The sequence below is a fragment of the Cyprinus carpio genome, chromosome A6 (genome assembly GCF_018340385.1).
Source record: "Cyprinus carpio isolate SPL01 chromosome A6, ASM1834038v1, whole genome shotgun sequence".
Classification (NCBI taxonomy): Eukaryota; Metazoa; Chordata; class Actinopteri; order Cypriniformes; family Cyprinidae; genus Cyprinus; species Cyprinus carpio.
Window position 1 is genome coordinate 5,337,166 of NC_056577.1, and position 19,454 is coordinate 5,356,619.

General features: G+C 39.2%; 1 protein-coding gene across 1 annotated transcript in view; it reads right to left on the minus strand.

Annotated features, from left to right (window-relative positions):
* LOC109074070 (voltage-dependent T-type calcium channel subunit alpha-1I-like) overlaps positions 1-17,474 on the minus strand; it is a 68,866-nt gene extending 51,392 nt beyond the window's left edge. The window contains exons 1-2 of the mRNA XM_042757586.1: positions 17,275-17,474; positions 14,381-14,669 (exon numbers count right to left, since the gene is read on the minus strand). Coding sequence (XP_042613520.1) covers positions 14,381-14,669; positions 17,275-17,299 — 314 coding nt within the window. The 5' untranslated portion in view covers positions 17,300-17,474. The remainder of the gene's footprint in view (positions 1-14,380; positions 14,670-17,274) is intronic.
* Between the last annotated feature and the right edge of the window lie 1,980 nt (positions 17,475-19,454).

Genomic DNA, 19,454 nt, shown 5'->3' on the forward strand with positions numbered 1-19,454 from the left:
TGTTTGGAGTTGGTTTTTTGAAGTGAACCGGTGTGATTTTTCTATTAAATAAGTCAAAATGATCATTCTATAACACTTCTGTATGTGGACAGATTGCATGAGTTTTGTGTGTGTTTGCATGAACGTGTGGCTCCTCTTGAGGATTCGTCTTCATCTGCCTTTCGTTGTTTATTTGTCTAGCACTCGTCGAAATGTTTCGAAAGTCTGTCTGAGTTGATACTGAATTCATTTCTGGAGCTCAGCAGCATCAGTAAAAGCAAAAGAGCAGCATGAACATTCTGCTGAACGACTCCTTAAGTGTGTTTCACAGAGGAAAGAAAGACAGACAGTCATGCAGGTTTGAAACCAAATGAGGGGGAGAAAATGATGCCTTTCTTTAAAACTAATGTTTGTAATAACATCCTCAAATGTTCAAAGTGTTCAAACACGTGTCAGGTAAGCTGCAGTGAATGTGAGGCGCAGGTGGGCACTGGAGCTGCTCTGTTACCATAGTAACGCCTCCTCAGGTGAAACGCTGACCTCATTCACCCAGCAGCAGCAGGTCAAACACACCGACACGTCAATCTGTTTGCAAACTCGTTTAGTCATCATTCAAGAATGAGAAGTTATTTCTTTTAAGGTGAGAGGCTGGAGGTGAACAGGTCTCTCCACACTTCAGCCGCTGATCCATCATGGTACAATATGACAAGTGTTTTGACAGAACAGAAATCTGAAGATTGGATAAAGCCAGGTTCAAAATTCTTTGTTAACATAAAGGCTTTTATCCAGTTTGAATTTAACTTTTTTATCATTTCATAAATCAGAATAGATAGATAGATAGATAGATAGATAGATAGATAGATAGATAGATAGATAGATAGATAGATAGATAGATAGATAGATAGATAGATAGAACGATAGATAGATAGATAGATAGATAGATAGATAGATAGATAGATAGATAGATAGATAGATAGATAGATAGATAGATAGATAGATAGATAGATAGATAGATAGATAGATAGATAGATAGATAGATAGATAGATAGATAGATAGATAGGAAAAACTCTTTAAAGGGAAGCAAATCAGACCAAAATCTCAACACTGACCAGTGCAAAACAAAATAAAAATAAAAAGCAATCAAACAGTGGTTGCACCTGTAGTGTCTTGACTTAAATGCTGTTTGTGCTGCAGATGCCCTGAGGATTCATCGTGATGCTTCAATGAAGCACAGTTACAGTTGAAATATGGTCAGTACGGTGATTTGTTTTACTATAAATACTTCAATATAATTTAGTAGTTCTATTAACTCACATCTCCATCTGTGACACTGAAAAAGTCCCAGCAGACGTTCACATGCTCACTTAAACTAATGCTGAACCACAAACAGCTGAAGCTCCAGCTGATTCACAAACACCACATCATTATAGTGAACACTCAGTCACACACACACACACACACACAGCGGTTTCCATGTTTTATGGGTTCGTTCCTTAGGCTTAATGGTTTTCTACTGTACAAACTGTATTTTCTATCCCCTCACTCTAACCCTGCATCTTTTACATTCACTAAAAAAACACTATTCACACTTTATGGAGACAGATTAGTCTCAAATATAATTCACGCAAAAAACACGATTCACACATGCGTAGACAATTTCACATGCATGAAACCTAATTCACGTACACACAAAAAAAATTCACGTGCGTGAAAAAAATATATATATTCACAAAAAGCAATTCACATGCGCAAAATAAAATCATATATTCATAAAATACATTTCACAAATGCAAAACACAATTCGTAGATATACAACTGTGCACAAAAACCTTTGAATGTTTAAAATGTACGAGTGTCTGAATGTACAAATCGTCATTTACTACGAATCCACTCGGATTTGTGTGTGTGTGTTTTTGAGACTTTCCTGGCAGAGCTCTCTTCCCACGTGGGTCTGTCGTACTCATTAGCCAATCAGATGCGAGCTTCCCATTCAACCAATCATATCATAAGCCACTGAGAGTGCATTCAAGGAGCACGATTCTGCGCACCTTTTGCGCAATATGGATTAATTAGAACGGAAATTAAGCCTTTACATCAGTAATCCCATAGACAGTAAAATAAATGGACACAGCGACCCAATTGGAACTCAATTGAGACAAGTGAAGCCCATTTTTAGCAATTTTTAGCACTTCCGTTTCTGACGCGCAGACTCAAACAAAGGAAGCTTCTGCCATTATTGTGACTTCATCTGAACATGTGCAAAACTACTCTCCTTGAATGCACTCTCAGTGGCTTATGATATGATTGGTTGAATGGTAAGCTCGCATCTGATTGGCTAAAGAGTACGACAGACCCACGTGGGAAGAGAGCTCTGCCAGGAAAGTCTCAAAAACACACACACACACAAATCCGAGTGGATTCGTAGTAAATGACGATTTGTACATTCAGACACTCGTACATTTTAAACATTCAAAGGTTTTTGTGCACAGTTGTATATCTACGAATTGTGTTTTGCATTTGTGAAATGTATTTTATGAATATATAATTTTATTTTGTGCATGTGAATTGCTTTTTGTGAATATATATATTTTTTTCACACATGTGATTTTTTTTGTGTGTACGTGAATTAGGTTTCATGCATGTGAAATTGTCTACGCATGTGTGAATCGTGTTTTTTGCGTGAATTATATTTGAGACTAATCTGTCTCCATAATATTTAGTCCTCATAACACACACACATACTCACATTAAACAGAACGAGCGCAGGTCCGAATGACTCTCCGCTCAGAGTCTCTCATTATTACTGCATGAAACATTCATCAGCGCTTCTGTCCCGTCTGGTGTCGTTAGACGCTGATCTGGGGTCAGTAGAGAGGACTCTGGCTCTGCAGGCTCTATTTATACAGCGGCTCCAGCAGAAGCTCACGAGCGCTGACTGAAACCAGCTCAATAATGAAGGCCTTTCCCAGAATCCTGACTGAGCCGGAGTGGAAAATGAGGAAGATCCGGAGACACACTGCAGTTATATATCACACACACACACACACACACACACACACACACACTCACACACACACACACACACACACACATCAATAACACAGCTAAACTACCAGCAGACCTGAGATGATGAGATCCTGAACTTTTAATACCTGTATGTCACTTAAAATTAATATTTTTTTTCATGAAATTAAGCAGGTATGATGATAAAACAATGAAAAGATCATAAGTGTTGAGACGTGTTGAGAGATCATAGTTGGCGGTTAATTCAAAGTTTCCATAATGTGGAAAAAAATATTGTGGACAGACAGAAATATATACTACTCCATTAAAAAAAAAAAGATTGAGTATCACTAATGTTCAAAAGTTTGGGGTCAGTTTTTTTCTTTAAATCAAAGCATTAAATTGCTCAATAGTGACAGTAAAGACATTTATAATGTAACAAATGATTTCTATTTCAAATAAATGCTGTTCTTTTGAACTTTCTATTCATCTGTGAATCCTGAAAAATAAAATGTATCGCCGTTTCCTCAAAAATATTGTGCAGCACGACTGTTTTCAACATTTATAATAATCAGAAATGTTTCTTGAGCAGCAAATCATCATATTAGAATGATTTCTGAAGATCATGTGACACTGAAGACTGGAGTACTGATGCTGAAAATACAGCTGCACATCACAGAAATACATTACACTTTAACAGACATTCACACAGAAAACAGCTGTTTTAAATTGTAATAATATTTCACAATTTTTATTATGTTTTTGATCGATTAAATGCAGCCTTGGTGAGCAGGAGAGACTTCTTTCAGAAACATTAAAAATCTTACCAACTCCAGTTCTTTTAAATGTTAGTGTATGACATAAGTTTATGGCAGAATTTTAATATATTTTTCCCACATGAAGGAAATATATATATATACTGACAGGCGCTACATGACATCAGGGGTGGAGCGCGTGTCTGTCACGGCTCACTGAAACACATCCAGAAACCCAGCGGCTGAATGAAGCTAAACTCTTTTATTGTCTCCACGGCGACACTCTCTGATCTCCATGGCAACAGCAGAGTTTTAAATCAAGTTAATTGAGAGTCTGGAAGTTGATGGCAGGAGGAGCAGCAGACGATCACTAACTGTACATCTGCACCAAAACATCTGAACAAGTGAAAGAAAAGGCTGTGATCTACTTCTGATTGTCTGCATTAGTAACTCAAGAATCTCCAGAAGATCGTCCGTCAGCTGCACAGTCACACGCTCACGTCTGACCGCTAGCGCTGGACGAGATGCTGACCTTTAGCAGCGTCATTTAGAGCCGAGCGTGTGCCGCAGACACATCGATATGATGAACGACACGACCAGCAAACACATCGAGAGAAAGTGAGTAATCACACGAGACACGAGCTGAGAGGCTCCCGAGGAACATGACCCTGCACAAATGAAGCTTCGGAAACACCTCAGCACTGCAGCTCCACCTCAAAAACAACAATCATGTCACTGTACAGTATCATGGAGCGAGATCATACCGAGCAGTGGAAAACTGAAATCTCAAGCCTGGATTTGTGTTAAAGCACTATATTAAGTTCTGCATATCAAAATAAGTGTTGCAACATCTTTCTGAGGTGGGACTGCTGCTCTGCTCTCGCTGCATGACTCAGTCCCTCCAGTTTTTCATGATTCGCTGAATCAACAGCAAAATCAACAAAATCTCGCTTTTGCAATCTCACTGCAAAATAATCACAAAAATTAAGATCTTATTAATTAAAATAAAAAATAAAAAAAACTAAATTATAATTATCCCAAATTTGTCTAAAGTTGGAATGCATTATTTTCATGAGGATACAGTGATGTCAGTGATTTGTCTGTGTGAAGCGGTGAAACTTTCTCTCACATTACCTGGGTTGCCAAGTCTGCAGTTTTTCTGATAAACTGGGCTAATTTCACACAGTTGCCACGGGTTGATTTCGAAGTCTGGGGGTTAAAGTGATCTCCCCGGAATGCTATTTCGATAGAGGGGAAAACTGCAGTTTCATATACCTGGCAACCTTGCACATATTCTGCTACAGAGTTTCCTAACATATTACTGTTGTCTGAAGGCCCGTTTCTAGGCATAAGCAAGCTAGGAGGTCACCAGGGCACCACCAGCAGGAGGGGGCAACAATGAGCACATGTACTGGCAATACATTTTAGCAGAATTGTGATAAAGAGTGGCACGGCCAACATCACTGGACTAGTGTACTGTCAATCTGACAATGCCATTGGATCAGAGCGCTGTCAACTGCTGCTGGATTGTTTTTTGGGGTTTTATGGCCATGCAATAAAGCTAAATTCAAAGGCCAATTTCAAAATACTAGTACTGGGAAGCTTACAAAGGAATAAGTAGCTGGAATCTGATAACTTTTATGTGACTGATTGTTTTTTTATGTTGTTTGGGGTAACAAAGGGTTTTATAGGCTTGAGTGAAATATTAATGAAAAAAATGGACTCTTTATTAAATCAATGTTTTAAACAACAACAAAACAATAAAAAAAAAACAGATAAAGTCAAAAAGTAGTCACTGATAATATCCAAACGGGGGGAGGGGGGAGGGATTTCGTCTAGTGCAACGAAATGTCTAGAAACAGCCTTAGCTGTGTATCGATAATATAAATCAAACAACAACAGAAGAAATTTAAAAAGTGTCTAAATAAAGCACTGTTTGTTTCTGTTTCATGTTGCACTTATTTGTCACTTTTCAAAATAAACAAGCTTTATACATTTTGTTTGTTCTTTGACTACTGTGCATCTAACATGAAACATAATACGGTACCGTGTCATCCTACTTTGCAAATAAATAAATAAAAAATCTCCAATTTCTGGAAATTACCACCACAAACCCAGTCATTTTGATCACATGTAAAAATCCCTGGTGGGGCTGATTACTGTAAACCCGGTGATGGACGAGGCTGACATCAGCATCAGTCAAACAGTCTGGATCATCTCCATCGTTTCTAGTGTTTCCCGCTGCCGACGGCAACAGAATCCCGCCAGCATTCCTCAAGACAGAACCGTCCTGTTGCCATGACAACCGTTAAAAAAAGAGCGGGAGCCGAGCGAGCAACGGGCGCTCCTCAGAGAGCCAGTGTTAGAGACGCAGAATAATAAAATCAGATGAATGTGTTTGTGACTAGAGAAACTCCCATCACAGCACAACCCTGAGCACTTGGAACTAACCTGAGCGTCCTCATCCGTCTGTTCCTGCAGAGCGGAGAACATCAACACTCTTCAGCTGCACTGTCCAGCCTAAAACACCCATTCATAATAATAATAATGTTGCACTTTGAGCTGCATTTACTATATATATATATATATATATATATATATATATATATATATATATATATATATATATATATATATATATATATATATATATAAACAATAACACTTTCATATTATGTCATTTCAAATAGTGCAATATACTAATGGTCAAAAGTTTGGAATAATTACGTTTTTAGCAAAAAATTAAACAAAAAACAATTTAAAATAATAAATAAAGAAATAAAAATAAATAAATAAATCATTAATACATCAAGGAAGCATTAAATTGATCAAAAGTGACAGTGAAGACTAAAGATTTCATAATGTTACAATGTTACAAGATTTATATTTCAAATAAATGCTGTTCTGTTCAACTTTCTATTCATCTGTGAATCCTGAAAAATAAAATGTATCACAGTTTCCACAAAAATATTTTGTATTAATATTTCATAATATTACAGCTTTGACTGTTTTTATTTATTTATTTATTTTTTAAATAAGTAAATAAATCAATCAATCAATCTTCCCCAATGTTTGGACAGTGGTCTTTATAAATTTAAAGTATGAATTTATCCCAAGGATATTCAAAAGGAAATCATAATAGTAAGGATTCGCTGATTACAGTATCACTATCACTCTTCTGGTAATGAGGCACAGAGTTCAGAAGGTGCTGTAGAATAGAAATGGCCACAATAAATTTAGTCATTTTTAATCCAATTTTATCAGTCAGATCCTATAATGGACATTAGCTGTGATTTTAATGTCTGTGACATGCTGTAGGTTCACACACAGTACGTGAATCTATACGACAGACTACAGTACACCTGACCGTTCACCGACTGACAGTAATCTCTCATCAGTTTTCATCTGCACACCGTGATGTTTCTCTTTTCAATTTCCACTCGTCTGATCACTTCACAGTGTGTCAGAATGTACAGCTCTAAAGAGAAGTGTGTGTGTTTTGTGGGTTAATTGCATTATAAATAGTCCCAGTAAAGGGATTTGTACTGCTCTTTAGTCTCTGTGGCGCTGCGCTGGTGTTATCTATCAGCGGCGCTTTCATTCTGCCGCTCAGATCTCTCTCGTCAGCACAGGTGAATCATTTCTCTTTGATTTCTGCTGCTGTCTGTCGGATCTCTCAGTCAAACGGATCAATCGAGCTCTTAATCTTCCACATTCAAACACAGAAACAGGCTCCACGAGCGCCTCTGAGAGCAGCGGAGTGATGGGAGCCTGATAAAACTCACGAATAACTGCTATTTAAGACAAATTAAACAGTGTGAGAGACACCTGAAGGCCAGAACTGAGACTTACACAAACACAAGCAGATGAACAAACAAAAAATACTTACTAAAGGAATAAATGAAAAATCTAGTTTCCATTCCTGCATAAAGAGCATTTACTTTATGCATTTTGCATTTAAAGAGCAACTGCTGAAACTAAACTACAGCAGCAACTTGTTTCTACTTTTCTCTCCAAATTATTACAGTTTTGTGGAACACAAACTATGATAGCATGCCTTTTAAAGTCTTTATACATCTAATGCATTATAAATGTATTTTAATGCATTCATTATGCCTTGTAATGCACCTTATAATGCATTGTATGATCTCATGAATAATAGGCATATGACAGTATCAAATTTTCATGCTCCAATAATTGATAAAGCTTTTAATGGTGAATATTTAGTTGCAAAAAAAGTGTAGTTAATAACTTTTTTCTCATAACAAAAATAACTACACACATATTTGTGTATTGCTTTACTGTACTTAAACGTTCAAAGTAAACAAATTTTTCAAACAGACTAAAGTGCAAAAGAATTATTAATTAAGAATTGTTAATGCATTAACCAGCATAAACAATGAGAAATAGCTACATTTGTTACAGAAGTTATTATTAACATTAGTTTAAAAAATACTTATACTTAATAACAACTTTGTTAGCACGAGTCTATTAAATAATACACTTACGACTTTTGACTTTAATAATTATTAAACTTATGAAACTTTAGAAGTAGCTTTAATTGTCAGTTTATGTTAACTAATTAATTAACTAATGTAAACTGAGCCTTACTGTAAAGTGTTAGTGAACAATAGGCCTATAAAGAATCAGAAGATTTTGTAATGTTGTAGTCCAAATTAAAATGCAAAACTGTTTGAAAGTAAATCGCCTATTGAGTTTTTTAGTGTTAAGTTGACGCTGTGAAGAACACCGTTCACATTGACTGACATACGGATAAAAGCAAATATTCACTGAATGTGTCCTTACGTAACACAGAACATTATTTTCTAGAATAATCACCTTCTGTGATGTGATGTTGAATAACTGACATGATGAGTAACAGCTGAATATGAGTAACAATGGAAACCAGAAACACTGATGACCGTTAACAGCTTCAGATTAAACCTCAACACACACACACACACTTAAGTTGAGTCACTGCTGAGTGTGTGTGTGTGTGTGTGTGTGTGTGTGTGTGTGTGTGTGTGTGTGTGTGTGTGTGTGTGTGTGTGTGTGTGTGTGTGTGTGTGTGTGTGTGTGTGTGTGTGTGTGTGTGTGTTGAGGTCTCTCAATCTCCATGGCAATAACAGCTGCTGTGGGTCGTAATTGAAAGCAATGAGAAAAAATAGAACAAAGAAATAGAGAGCGGATCAACAGAGACGAGGAGAACACAAGGCTGTTAATGATGGATGAGCCACACAGACCAACCACAGGAGAAGCAACCACAAACCTACAGCGTGATGATTACTGCAACAAACATGAAGATGAAGAACAGGAAAAATTGACTTAAAAAAAATAAGGTCTCTAAAAAAAAATTTGAAAGCAAACAACGAGCAGTTTTCAGAGCAGTTCCACACACATATACACACCTGTCTGTGATTGGTCAGTCAGACAGAAAGTCCCGCCCCAAACTTTTGTCACGTCTGACACTTCACAAACAGCAGAGCATCGTCTGAAGCAGATGTTGCAGAGTGAAGGAGATCAGGCCGTTCTCTGCGCCTGCTCTGATAAAACCAGAAAATCCCTAGAGCTGATGAGAGGAGCTGCGGACACACACACACACACACACACACACCTCACACCCTGAGGGTTGTAAAACCTCACATATGCCTCTCTCTGGAGCTGATGTGAGCCTCAGGAGCTCATCTGGATCCACTGACATCTCAATGCTCAATATGATCGCTTCACAAAATTAATTTTATTGCGTATGTGTGTGTGTGCAAAACCTGCTGCCACAATGATAGAGCACCTGCTGGGCACTTCTATGTGTTTTCTAGGGTGTTCTGAATGGTTGTCAGGGTGTTTCTAGGTGGTTGTTAGGATATTGTGAGGTGGTTGCTAGGGTATTCTGAAAGGTCATCAGACTGTTGCTAGACAGGTGTTCTACACGGTTGCCAGGGTGTTGTTAGGTCATTGCTAGGGTGTTCTGAAAGGTCATCTGGGTGTTGCTAGGTGGTTGCTAGGATGTTATCAGGTGGTTGCTAGGGTGTTCTGAAAGGTCATCAGACTGTTTCTAGACAGGTGTTCTACACGGTTGCCAGGGTGTTGTTAAGTCGTTGCTAGGGTGTTCTGAAAGGTCGTCAGGGTGTCGCTAGGTGGTTGCTAGGGTGTTCTGGAAGGTCGTCCGACTGTTGCTAGACAGGTGTTCTACATGGTTGCCAGGGTGTAGTTAAGTCGTTGCTAGGGTGTTCTGAAAGGTCGTCAGACTGTTGCTAGACAGGTGTTCTACATGGTTGCCAGGGTGTTGTTAAGTCGTTGCTAGGGTGTTCTGAAAGGCCATCAGGGTGTTGCTAGGTGGTTGCTAGGGTGTTCTGGAAGGTCGTCAGACTGTTGCTAGACAGGTGTTCTACATGGTGCCAGGGTGTAGTTACGTCGTTGCTAGGGTGTTCTGAAAGGTCATCAGACTGTTGCTAGACAAGTGTTCTACATGGTTACCAGGGTGTTGTTAAGTCGTTGCTAGGGTGTTCTGAAAGGTCATCAGGGTTTGCTAGGTGGTTGCTAGGGTGTTCTGGAAGGTCGTCAGACTGTTGCTAGACAGGTGTTCCACACGGTTGCCAGGGGGTTGTTAGGTCATTGCTAGGGTGTTCTGAAAGGCCGTCAGGGTGTTGCTAGACAAGTGTTCTACATGGTTACCAGGGTGTTGTTAAGTCGTTGCTAGGGTGTTCTGAAAGGTCATCTGGGTGTTGCTAGGTGGTTGCTAGGATGTTATCAGGTGGTTGCTACGGTTGCCAGGGTGTTGTTAAGTCCTTGCTAGGGTGTTCTGAAAGGTCATCAGGGTGTTGCTAGGTGGTTGCTAGGGTGTTCTGGAAGGTCGTCAGACTGTTGCTAGACAGGTGTTCTACACGGTTGCCAGGGTGTTGGTAAGTCATTGCTAGGGTGTTCTGAAAGGTCATCAGGGTGTTGCTAGGTGGTTGCTAGGGTGTTCTGGAAGGTCATCAGACTGTTGCTAGACAGGTGTTCTACATGGTTGCCAGGGTGTTGTTAGGTCATTGCTAGGGTGTTCTGAAAGGTCATCAGGGTGTTGTTAGGTGGTTGGGCATGTTCTGAGTGGTTTTCAGGTTATTGCTAACATCAACTGAATATTCAAACCACTCAGCGTAGACTCACTGTCTCACTGACGGCAGACATTCAGCACTGATTTTATGAGCTGATGATCCAGTGGATAATGATGGCTCTTTTGTTCATGTATGAGACAGATCTGCAGATCTGAATCTCCTCCAGAAACACACTGTGAGATGAAAGACAGATGCACTGAGCCACTCAATACTGATGGAAACGGTTTGTTTGTTGTTTGTGAGTGTGTTGTATTTCAGTGGTAAAGCTGAAGTCAGATGTTAATTGCATCTCGTCTCGTCTCAGTGAATCTAAATGATGCCGTTAACATGACATTTACCTACTAAACACACAACGATCACAGCAGCTCCTTCACCTTGCAAAAAATGATTATATAACATTATGCAAATATCACACATTAGACATCAAAACAACCAGCATCTCAACAAACCTCAATAAAACTCCAGCATTATCAGATCCCTCAGTGGTTTCCATGTTTTATGGGTTCATTCCACAGGCGTAGTGGTTTTTCTACTGTACAAACTGTATTTTCTATCCTTTTACTCTAACCCTATCCCTCACACAAAACTACAGGCATTTTTAAATTCTCAAAACACTTCATTCTGTGTGATTTACAACTTGCTTTCCTTATGTGGACCAAAAAAAAAAAAAAGTCACTACAAGGTCAAAATTTACTGGTATTACTATCCTTGGACATTTGGACCCCATAATGTAGGGAATACCAGTACACACACACACATCTGTCTGATCTCTGTGGTGCTTCACTGTGTTTCTGTATCAAATGTAGTATCAAACTCTACACTGATCCATAATCCACCAGCTCTAAACTACACTGGTTTGTATCAGATGACCGTACTGAGTTCAACAACCACACATCTGAGGAAGATCTAGTCACTGGATTTGAGCATCCACAGAGACTGTCAGGCCATTATCTGAATCAAATCCTCCACTGGAGTCTATTATTATCATCATCCATTTCCAAACCAGTCCAGATGAGACTAACCTAAGTTCAGCGGACACATGTGATTCCAGCAAATTCAGACACATGAAACACCCAAACAGACACAGAGAGACTCAGAGATCATACGAATCATTCCAGCACACTCACACACACACACACACTGTCTGACAGCCGGACAAACACCTTCAGAGCCGTTCTGATCTTAATAAAAGACACCTGACATTTAGAGACATTATTCACTGCTGGAGCTGAAGAAACGCCAGAGCACAGAGGAGAAGAATACAGCTGAGGACGAGAGACACTGAAACACTGAGAGAGAGAGAGAGAGAGAGAGAGAGAGAGAGAGAGAGAGAGAGAGAGAGAGAGAGAGAGATCATGATGTCATCTCTGCACATAAACACTGAGGCTGAAGAGGTTGAGTGTCAGTCTTAAGACAGGAAAACAATCACAGACCATACAGCATTCAGTCAACCGCTTTCGCATAAAGTCATACCGAAAACACCCGCTTCACACCGCCATAATCTGACCGCGGATCGTCCGGCATGCCGATCACCGTGATCAGGTGACGTTTCACCCTGTATTGATCTGGTTTGATTGATCTCTGTCTGAAGAACAGCAGGAGACGATCAGTGCAGGTCTACAGCAGCTCTACAACATCACATCAGCCTACAATCTTTACATCTCATTGCCTCCATCCTACTTATTTGATTATTTAAATCTCCAGTTTAAAAATAGAGGCACTACAGTTGAAATGGTTTTCTGTTTTGCTATTTATCTCTAAGAATGATGGATGTCATTAAAACTGGGAAAGTTAGCAGATATAAGTTAATGCAACCTCTTATTGCCATAAGGTAAACAAAACTGCTTGGTTTATAATTTGAATGTATATAATTGTATATAATACATATTTTAAAATTGCATTGCATACCTGTTGCTGCCATAATAATGGACCATTCCAAATGTTTACATGCTTTCCTTCTCTTTTCTTTTTTGCTTTTGTAAATACTTCCCGCATTGCAGTAATAAAAGTGTGTGTGTCTTTCAATTGCATGCAAACTACAGCGAGCACATCAGTTACCGTACGGTGCTTGGCAGGAGTCAAAAAGGATTTAAACAGTGAATTTTGATCCCTTCTTGTAAATACAGAATGTAGCAGCATGTCTTGTTTTCAATGAGCCCAAGAGAGACCATGTCACACCGCTTCTCATCTCTCTGCACTGGCTTCCAGTCGCTGCTCGAATCAAGTTCAAGACTTTGGTGCTTGCCTACAGAACAGCCACGGGCTCCGCTCTGTCCTACCTCCGCTCTCTCATTTAGAGTTTTGACTGTACGCACATACACAAGACATTCATCATCACAAACCTTGTTTCATATGTTTTCTATATCTGATGACCTGAGCATTACTAAAAACAACTACATCACTTCATCATTCATGCAGCTCTTTCTGTCTGAATACACAAATGACATGCAGATTGACTGCTTTGTGAGACTTTAACTGACTAAATAGTGACATTTCAGAATCTGCCCAGCCACATCTGAGATAAAATAACAGATATTATAAGAGAAGCTTTAAAAGGTGTACACATACACACTGTAACTATATTCTCAACCTCAGAGTGAAAACACACACAGAGTGAAGCAGACAGCCGCTGATTTATCATTATATTTTCATCACAGAAGACGGTTTATTATTATTCACTGTTGTGCTGAAAGTCACCTGGGAAAGAGAAGATGTTCTGGAGAACAACACGTGTCCTGACGCTTACAGCTATTCATCCTCACACAAATACAACCAATCAGATGAAATGGGCTTAATATGCAGGTATGTGGAGCGGGATGTGGACCAATGAGACGTGACTGTGGGCGGGGCTAACAGTGCAACACTGCAGAAATATTAACCATGTGATCGAAAAAAAAAAACACAAAAACATATACTTAACTAAAACCATAAAAAAAAAAAAAAAAAAAACGTTGTTACTTAAAATAGTCTAAACAAAAAACTGAAAGAAAATAAAATATTTTTTTTTTTTTTTTTTTTAAAGTAGCTTTTTTAAAACAAAGCTAGTTGCCAAAGCTACATTTCTCATTTCCATTTAGTGTAACTTAAAATATATGGAAGCCTATTACCACCAGAGGATGAAAATATTAATAATAATAATAATAAAGGTTATTGTTACTTTTTATCTCACTATTTAGATTTTTTCAGAATAGCAAGATATAAACTCAAAATTGTGAGATATAAATTAAAAAAAAAGTTAGAAATGCAAAATATAAACTCAGGGTTTTTTTGTTTGTTTGTTTGTTTTTTTTGCAATTTTGACACAATTTTTTTAAAGTTGCAGGTAATTGCAACTTTTTCTTTTTCTTTTTTAACCCTTGGCAGAAAAAAGCATCAATAAAAATATTAAAACCAACGGAATAATTAAATAAATATTTCAGAGATATTTAAAAACAAACTAATAAAACTGACAGAAACACACACAAAAAAAGAAAACTAAAACTTTCAAATTCAAAATATTAATAATGATGCTAAAATAGCACTGGTGCAGCTGCAGTTGTTAAGGATATGGGCTGGACACCATGCGGATGCAGCAGCTGCGAGGACATGTGGTCTGTTTGAGGCAGAAGAAGACGATGGGCGCCAGTTCTGGGTACGGGACAACCAGAGCGCTAAACTCACTGCTGACATCATCAGCCACCTGCACCTGCTCCGCTGGCCCCGCCTCCTCCTGCTCAGCAGGCTCCGCCTCTTCTTCAACAAGCCCATCCCAGCCAGGAGAGGCACACAGGTCCATTTGTGTCTCCGCCTCCACCACAGCAGGCCCCTCCTCCTCTGATGTCATGGCTTTGGACCCACCTACAATGAAAAAGACAGTTAATGATCACAGCTTCCTATCGCAGAAATCAAGGTAAACTAGTTTAAAGAAGAACACCTAGCTCTCAGACACTTTTTCTCAAGTCTCTGGAACGAGTTATTCCTGCACACGTTTATCTATTTATACAGATGAACAAAAATAAACTTATTTTGCTGAGCGGTTGGTAAAGGTGGACCACTGGGTGAATGTTAAATAATTGGGTTGGTAATAAATCCTCCTGTAGCTGCACATAAAGAATGAGCTGCTCTGAATGGAGAACAAACATTAAATCAACACACAGTGTTTGCTGAGGGTCTAGAGCAGGGTTTCCCAAAGTGGGGTTCGCAAACCCCTGGTGGTTCATGAGAGAATTGCAGGGGGTTCATGAGTTGGTACACGGTATATGAGTGTATACTATTAGCGAATTAATAAAAAAAAATAATGATAATAATGAATTAAATTAAAAGATTTTGCAAATAAATGTTACAGGTTTATACAATTGTCATGTAAATGTAAAATTTTAAATACATAAAAATAATTCTGTATTAAAAAAATATATTGTGGAAAAAAAACTAATACACTGTAAATTAAATATTTTTTTCTTTTTATATATTTTTAAGTGTAATGATAACAAAGCTATATAAACTAAAAACTTTAAAACTGATCAGAATAAATGTTTTTAAAGTTAAACAAGCAAATGTGCCATTAACTTCATATAGTAAATATATTTACTGATTATATTCATTATATTTACTCATATTTGCTAATATCAGGGGGTACTTTAAGTAAATAATTTATGTCAAAGGGGTTCGGCTGACAAAAAAGTTTGAGGTCTACAGTAATTTCACCGCGTCTGACTGAACCGTAAGAGAACTTCTGTCTGACAACCAACAGAACCTGGACGACATTCATTCTGCTCTTCAGATCGCAGTTCTGAACAGGAACAGTTCACCCAGAAATGATCACTGTCTGTCATTATTTACTTACTTATATGAGATATTTACATGTTTTGTTCATACAATGAAAGTCAATGGGGTCCAATATTATTGTTAACATTTTTCAAAATATCTTCTTTTGTGTTTGAACAGGTTTGGAAAGATATGATGGATAGTAAATGATAACATAATGATCATTCTAGCTGAACAATCCATTTAATACTATTAATATTCCACGTGTGTCAGCACATTAGGTTCTGGAGGAAGAGAACTAGATAAAACTAGCGTCGGGAGACCCGCGCATCACAACAGATGTTTGCAATCACTCACATCACATCAGATAATCATCATAACTATAGTCTGATGTTGACCAGATATTAACCAGTCACACATCTAATCTGAGTCCTGGTCACTCAGACAGTAGATCATGATGCTTAAAGGGATAGTTCAACCATGATATTTTGAAGATTGCTGGTAATCAAACAGTTGGTGGTTCCCATAGTAGAAAAAGAAATACAATGGAAGTCAATGGGAACCACCAACTGTTTGATTATCAGCAATCTTCAAAAAATCTCCTTTTATGTTCAACATAAGAAAGCAACTCATACAGGCTTGGAACGACATGAAGGTGAGTAAATGATGACAGAATTTTCATTTTTGGGTTAACTATCACTTTAAGTGGTCAGCTTCCACTGAATAAATGAACTGGTTAATGTGCAGAGAAATGTCACTTCTGATAAGAACAGTGTGAATGTATTTACTCACAAAGATCATTTTTACTCACATTAGCCACTTGATATATCTAAATTACGACCTATGCTCTCAAAGTCAAATGCAGAAACGTTAATTCATGCATTTATGACCTCAAGGTTAGATTATTGTAATGCTTTATTGGGTGGTTGTTCTGCACGCTTAGTAAACAAACTCCAGCTGGTCCAAAATGCAGCAGCTAGAGTTCTTACTAGAACAGATACAGAACATCACATTCATGTCTCAAGAGTTGCTCAAATAAGTCTTCTGCTTCTCAGATGTTTCTGTCTCAGAAAAAGACTCCAGTAATCAATGTGTCTCCACTAGAGTTTCAACAATGTCTCAAACTGTGCTCAGATTTTTCACAATAACAAAGTCTGCGATCAAAATTCAGAGGTCAACTCAAACATTTCTCAAGTTCTCCTGGGTTGTATTTCCCAAAACCAATGCGAGCCAATGCAGTCCTGATCCACTGAGGAATATGTGTATATAGATACACACACACTGACCATCTGCTGACCAAACATACACACACACCATGTGAAGTAAACGAGGGGTTTTTAACAAAAGGCCACAGCACTGGTGACTGTACTAACGGTTTAATGACCCGCTATCAGAGACCAGACTCACCGACACACTACAGCCGCTCTGATCTGAGGAGACCTGAGCTACAGAACATGCTGTTGATGAGGTCAGAGGTTGTGTGTCACTGAACTAGAACACTCTTACATTCACAAATGAGACTCAGATCGATCTAGAACAGATGAGAACTTCAGTCTTCACATACAGACACTGATAAGTGTATGGCTATTCTGACAGAATTTGACTATTTAAAATGTAACTAATGGCTTGAATATAGAGTTGTTCATTTTGCATTCTACATGAATGTTTTTCACAGCTGCTTTGATCCAAAGCGACTTACATTGCATTGAAGGAATCAAACCCATGACCTTGATGTTGGTAGAATCAAGATCTGCCGTTTGAGCATCAGGAATGATGAATGAGCTGAATGAGACTGAACGAGAGAGTCAGTAAAACGATCTGATCTTCCCAACACCGGTGTGTGTGTTTTTGTGAGAGAGTGTGCGTGAGTGTGGGTGTGTGTGTGTGTGTGTGTGTGTGTGTGTGTGTGTGTGTGTGTGTGTGTGTGTGTGTGTGTGTGTGTGTGTGTGTGTGTGTGTGTGTGTGTGTGTGAGAGAGAGAGAGAGAGAGAGAGAGAGAGAGAGAGAGAGAGAGAGTAGGTGTGTGTGTGTGTGTGTGTGTGTGTGTGTGTGTGTGTGTGTGTGTGTGTGTGTGTGTGTGTGTGTGTGTCCTCTTGTTTCTCCTCCAATCAGCAGGACATACAGGTGCCTCATTGTAGGATCCAAACTAATGACATTTGCATATGCCCATTTCCTTATTTACCTAATGAACACCTGCTGGAATGACCTCAGAAATTATAACACACACATTTAAAGGCACACACAAACACACACATGCACACACTCACATTCCTTAATGTGGCGAGTAGGACTTCTCTTTTACCGGCAACGCCACCCGGGGAATTTCACCCCGAGAATAGGATTTGACTAACTCAATAGTTAAACCACCAAAATACAAAAGCACACAGGTTTGAATTATGCATGAAGCCAGAGACGTAGTTCCGTTAAGACAATTTTATTCATACAATTACTAAAATACAAGTATAAGATACCATACACCCTAAAATAGGGGAAATGAGTGCTGAGGCCTTACCAGTGGAGAGGTAGGGTCAAAGGGTGTGGGATCTCAGAGGAAGATTCCCCAATCACACGTGAACACTCACACTGTGATAAAAAAAACCCCCAAAATAAGCAAACAAGGGAAAACACAGCACACAAGAAGAGACACCACCACCAAGGACACCGACACCACCACTTTCGGCACTCAGCACTGTGGGAGAGAGAACAGTCAATTATTGGGGAGTGAAATAAATCAATAAACCAAAAATAAATGAAAAAAACAACTTCAGTCTAAGGCAATTCTAGGCAGCAAAGAGGACTTAATAGCTGCCTAGAGCATAACAAAAAGAACCAAAGTTTAACAAATCAAAGTTTCAGCAAAAATGAAAGTCTTTATCAAAACTTAAAGAAATATAAATTAACCAAAAAAAACACTTAATCATAAATTTAACAAAAAAAACCCATAAACACAGACCCCAATCTCCACACACATTAAGGAGCACAGTCAGTCCAAAAGATAGGCAAAGCTATCATCTGTGTCACCAATCACTCAAATACAGCCCTGCCAGACACCCAATTGGGCAACAGATCCTGGTGCTGGAAGGCACTTAGCGGCGTTCAGAGCTTAGAGTGAGCTTCTGTAGCTATAACTGGTTAAACAATCTACAGTTAAAACAATAGTTGAGACAAAACAGCAGCGTGACAGGGAAAGGAGGGGCTGGTGCAGATACCAGCGCAAGCGAAGCGGTTTACAACCCCATCAATGAGCCTCACACCAATATAGTGACGATAGTACAGCTACACCGAGCCAGCAGCAAAACTCAACCCGGTTCCGTCACAGGAATGATCGGGTTTATAACAGGGAGACACTGTCGAATTACCGTGACTGCACCGTGGCCTCGAAAGAGTCAAGAGCCGAAATGTGCCTCTGGCAACAAAGAGTCAGGAGTGTCAATAGGGAACCCCTGCCTATATAGCATGCAGCTAAGTCCTGATTGGTCCAGAGAGAGTGTGAGTGTGATTGAAACCACTGCGACCAATCAACCGGTTACAATCAGTGTGATTGAAACCATTGCGACCAATCAACCTGCTACAATCTACCCCAACTTTTTTGATCGTCGCCCCGACGATGGAGCACCACAACAGGTTTGGCCTCAACTACTTCCACGGTCTAAAGAGGGCCGACACAGAATTAGCCAGAGGGTCCGCAAGGTTTACTGCACCACCCGCCATTCCCCCCACGGCCCTCGGGAGGCGATTGATATTAGAATGGTGGCCTGCTGTTGGCCGGGCTGTCCGACGGACCGCAACTTCACTGGTGTCAGAATAGGAAGTTGGTGAAACCACGTGCGCAGTGCTGGGAGCCCCAACAAGGTCCAAAACAGGGGACACTGGGTTGGTT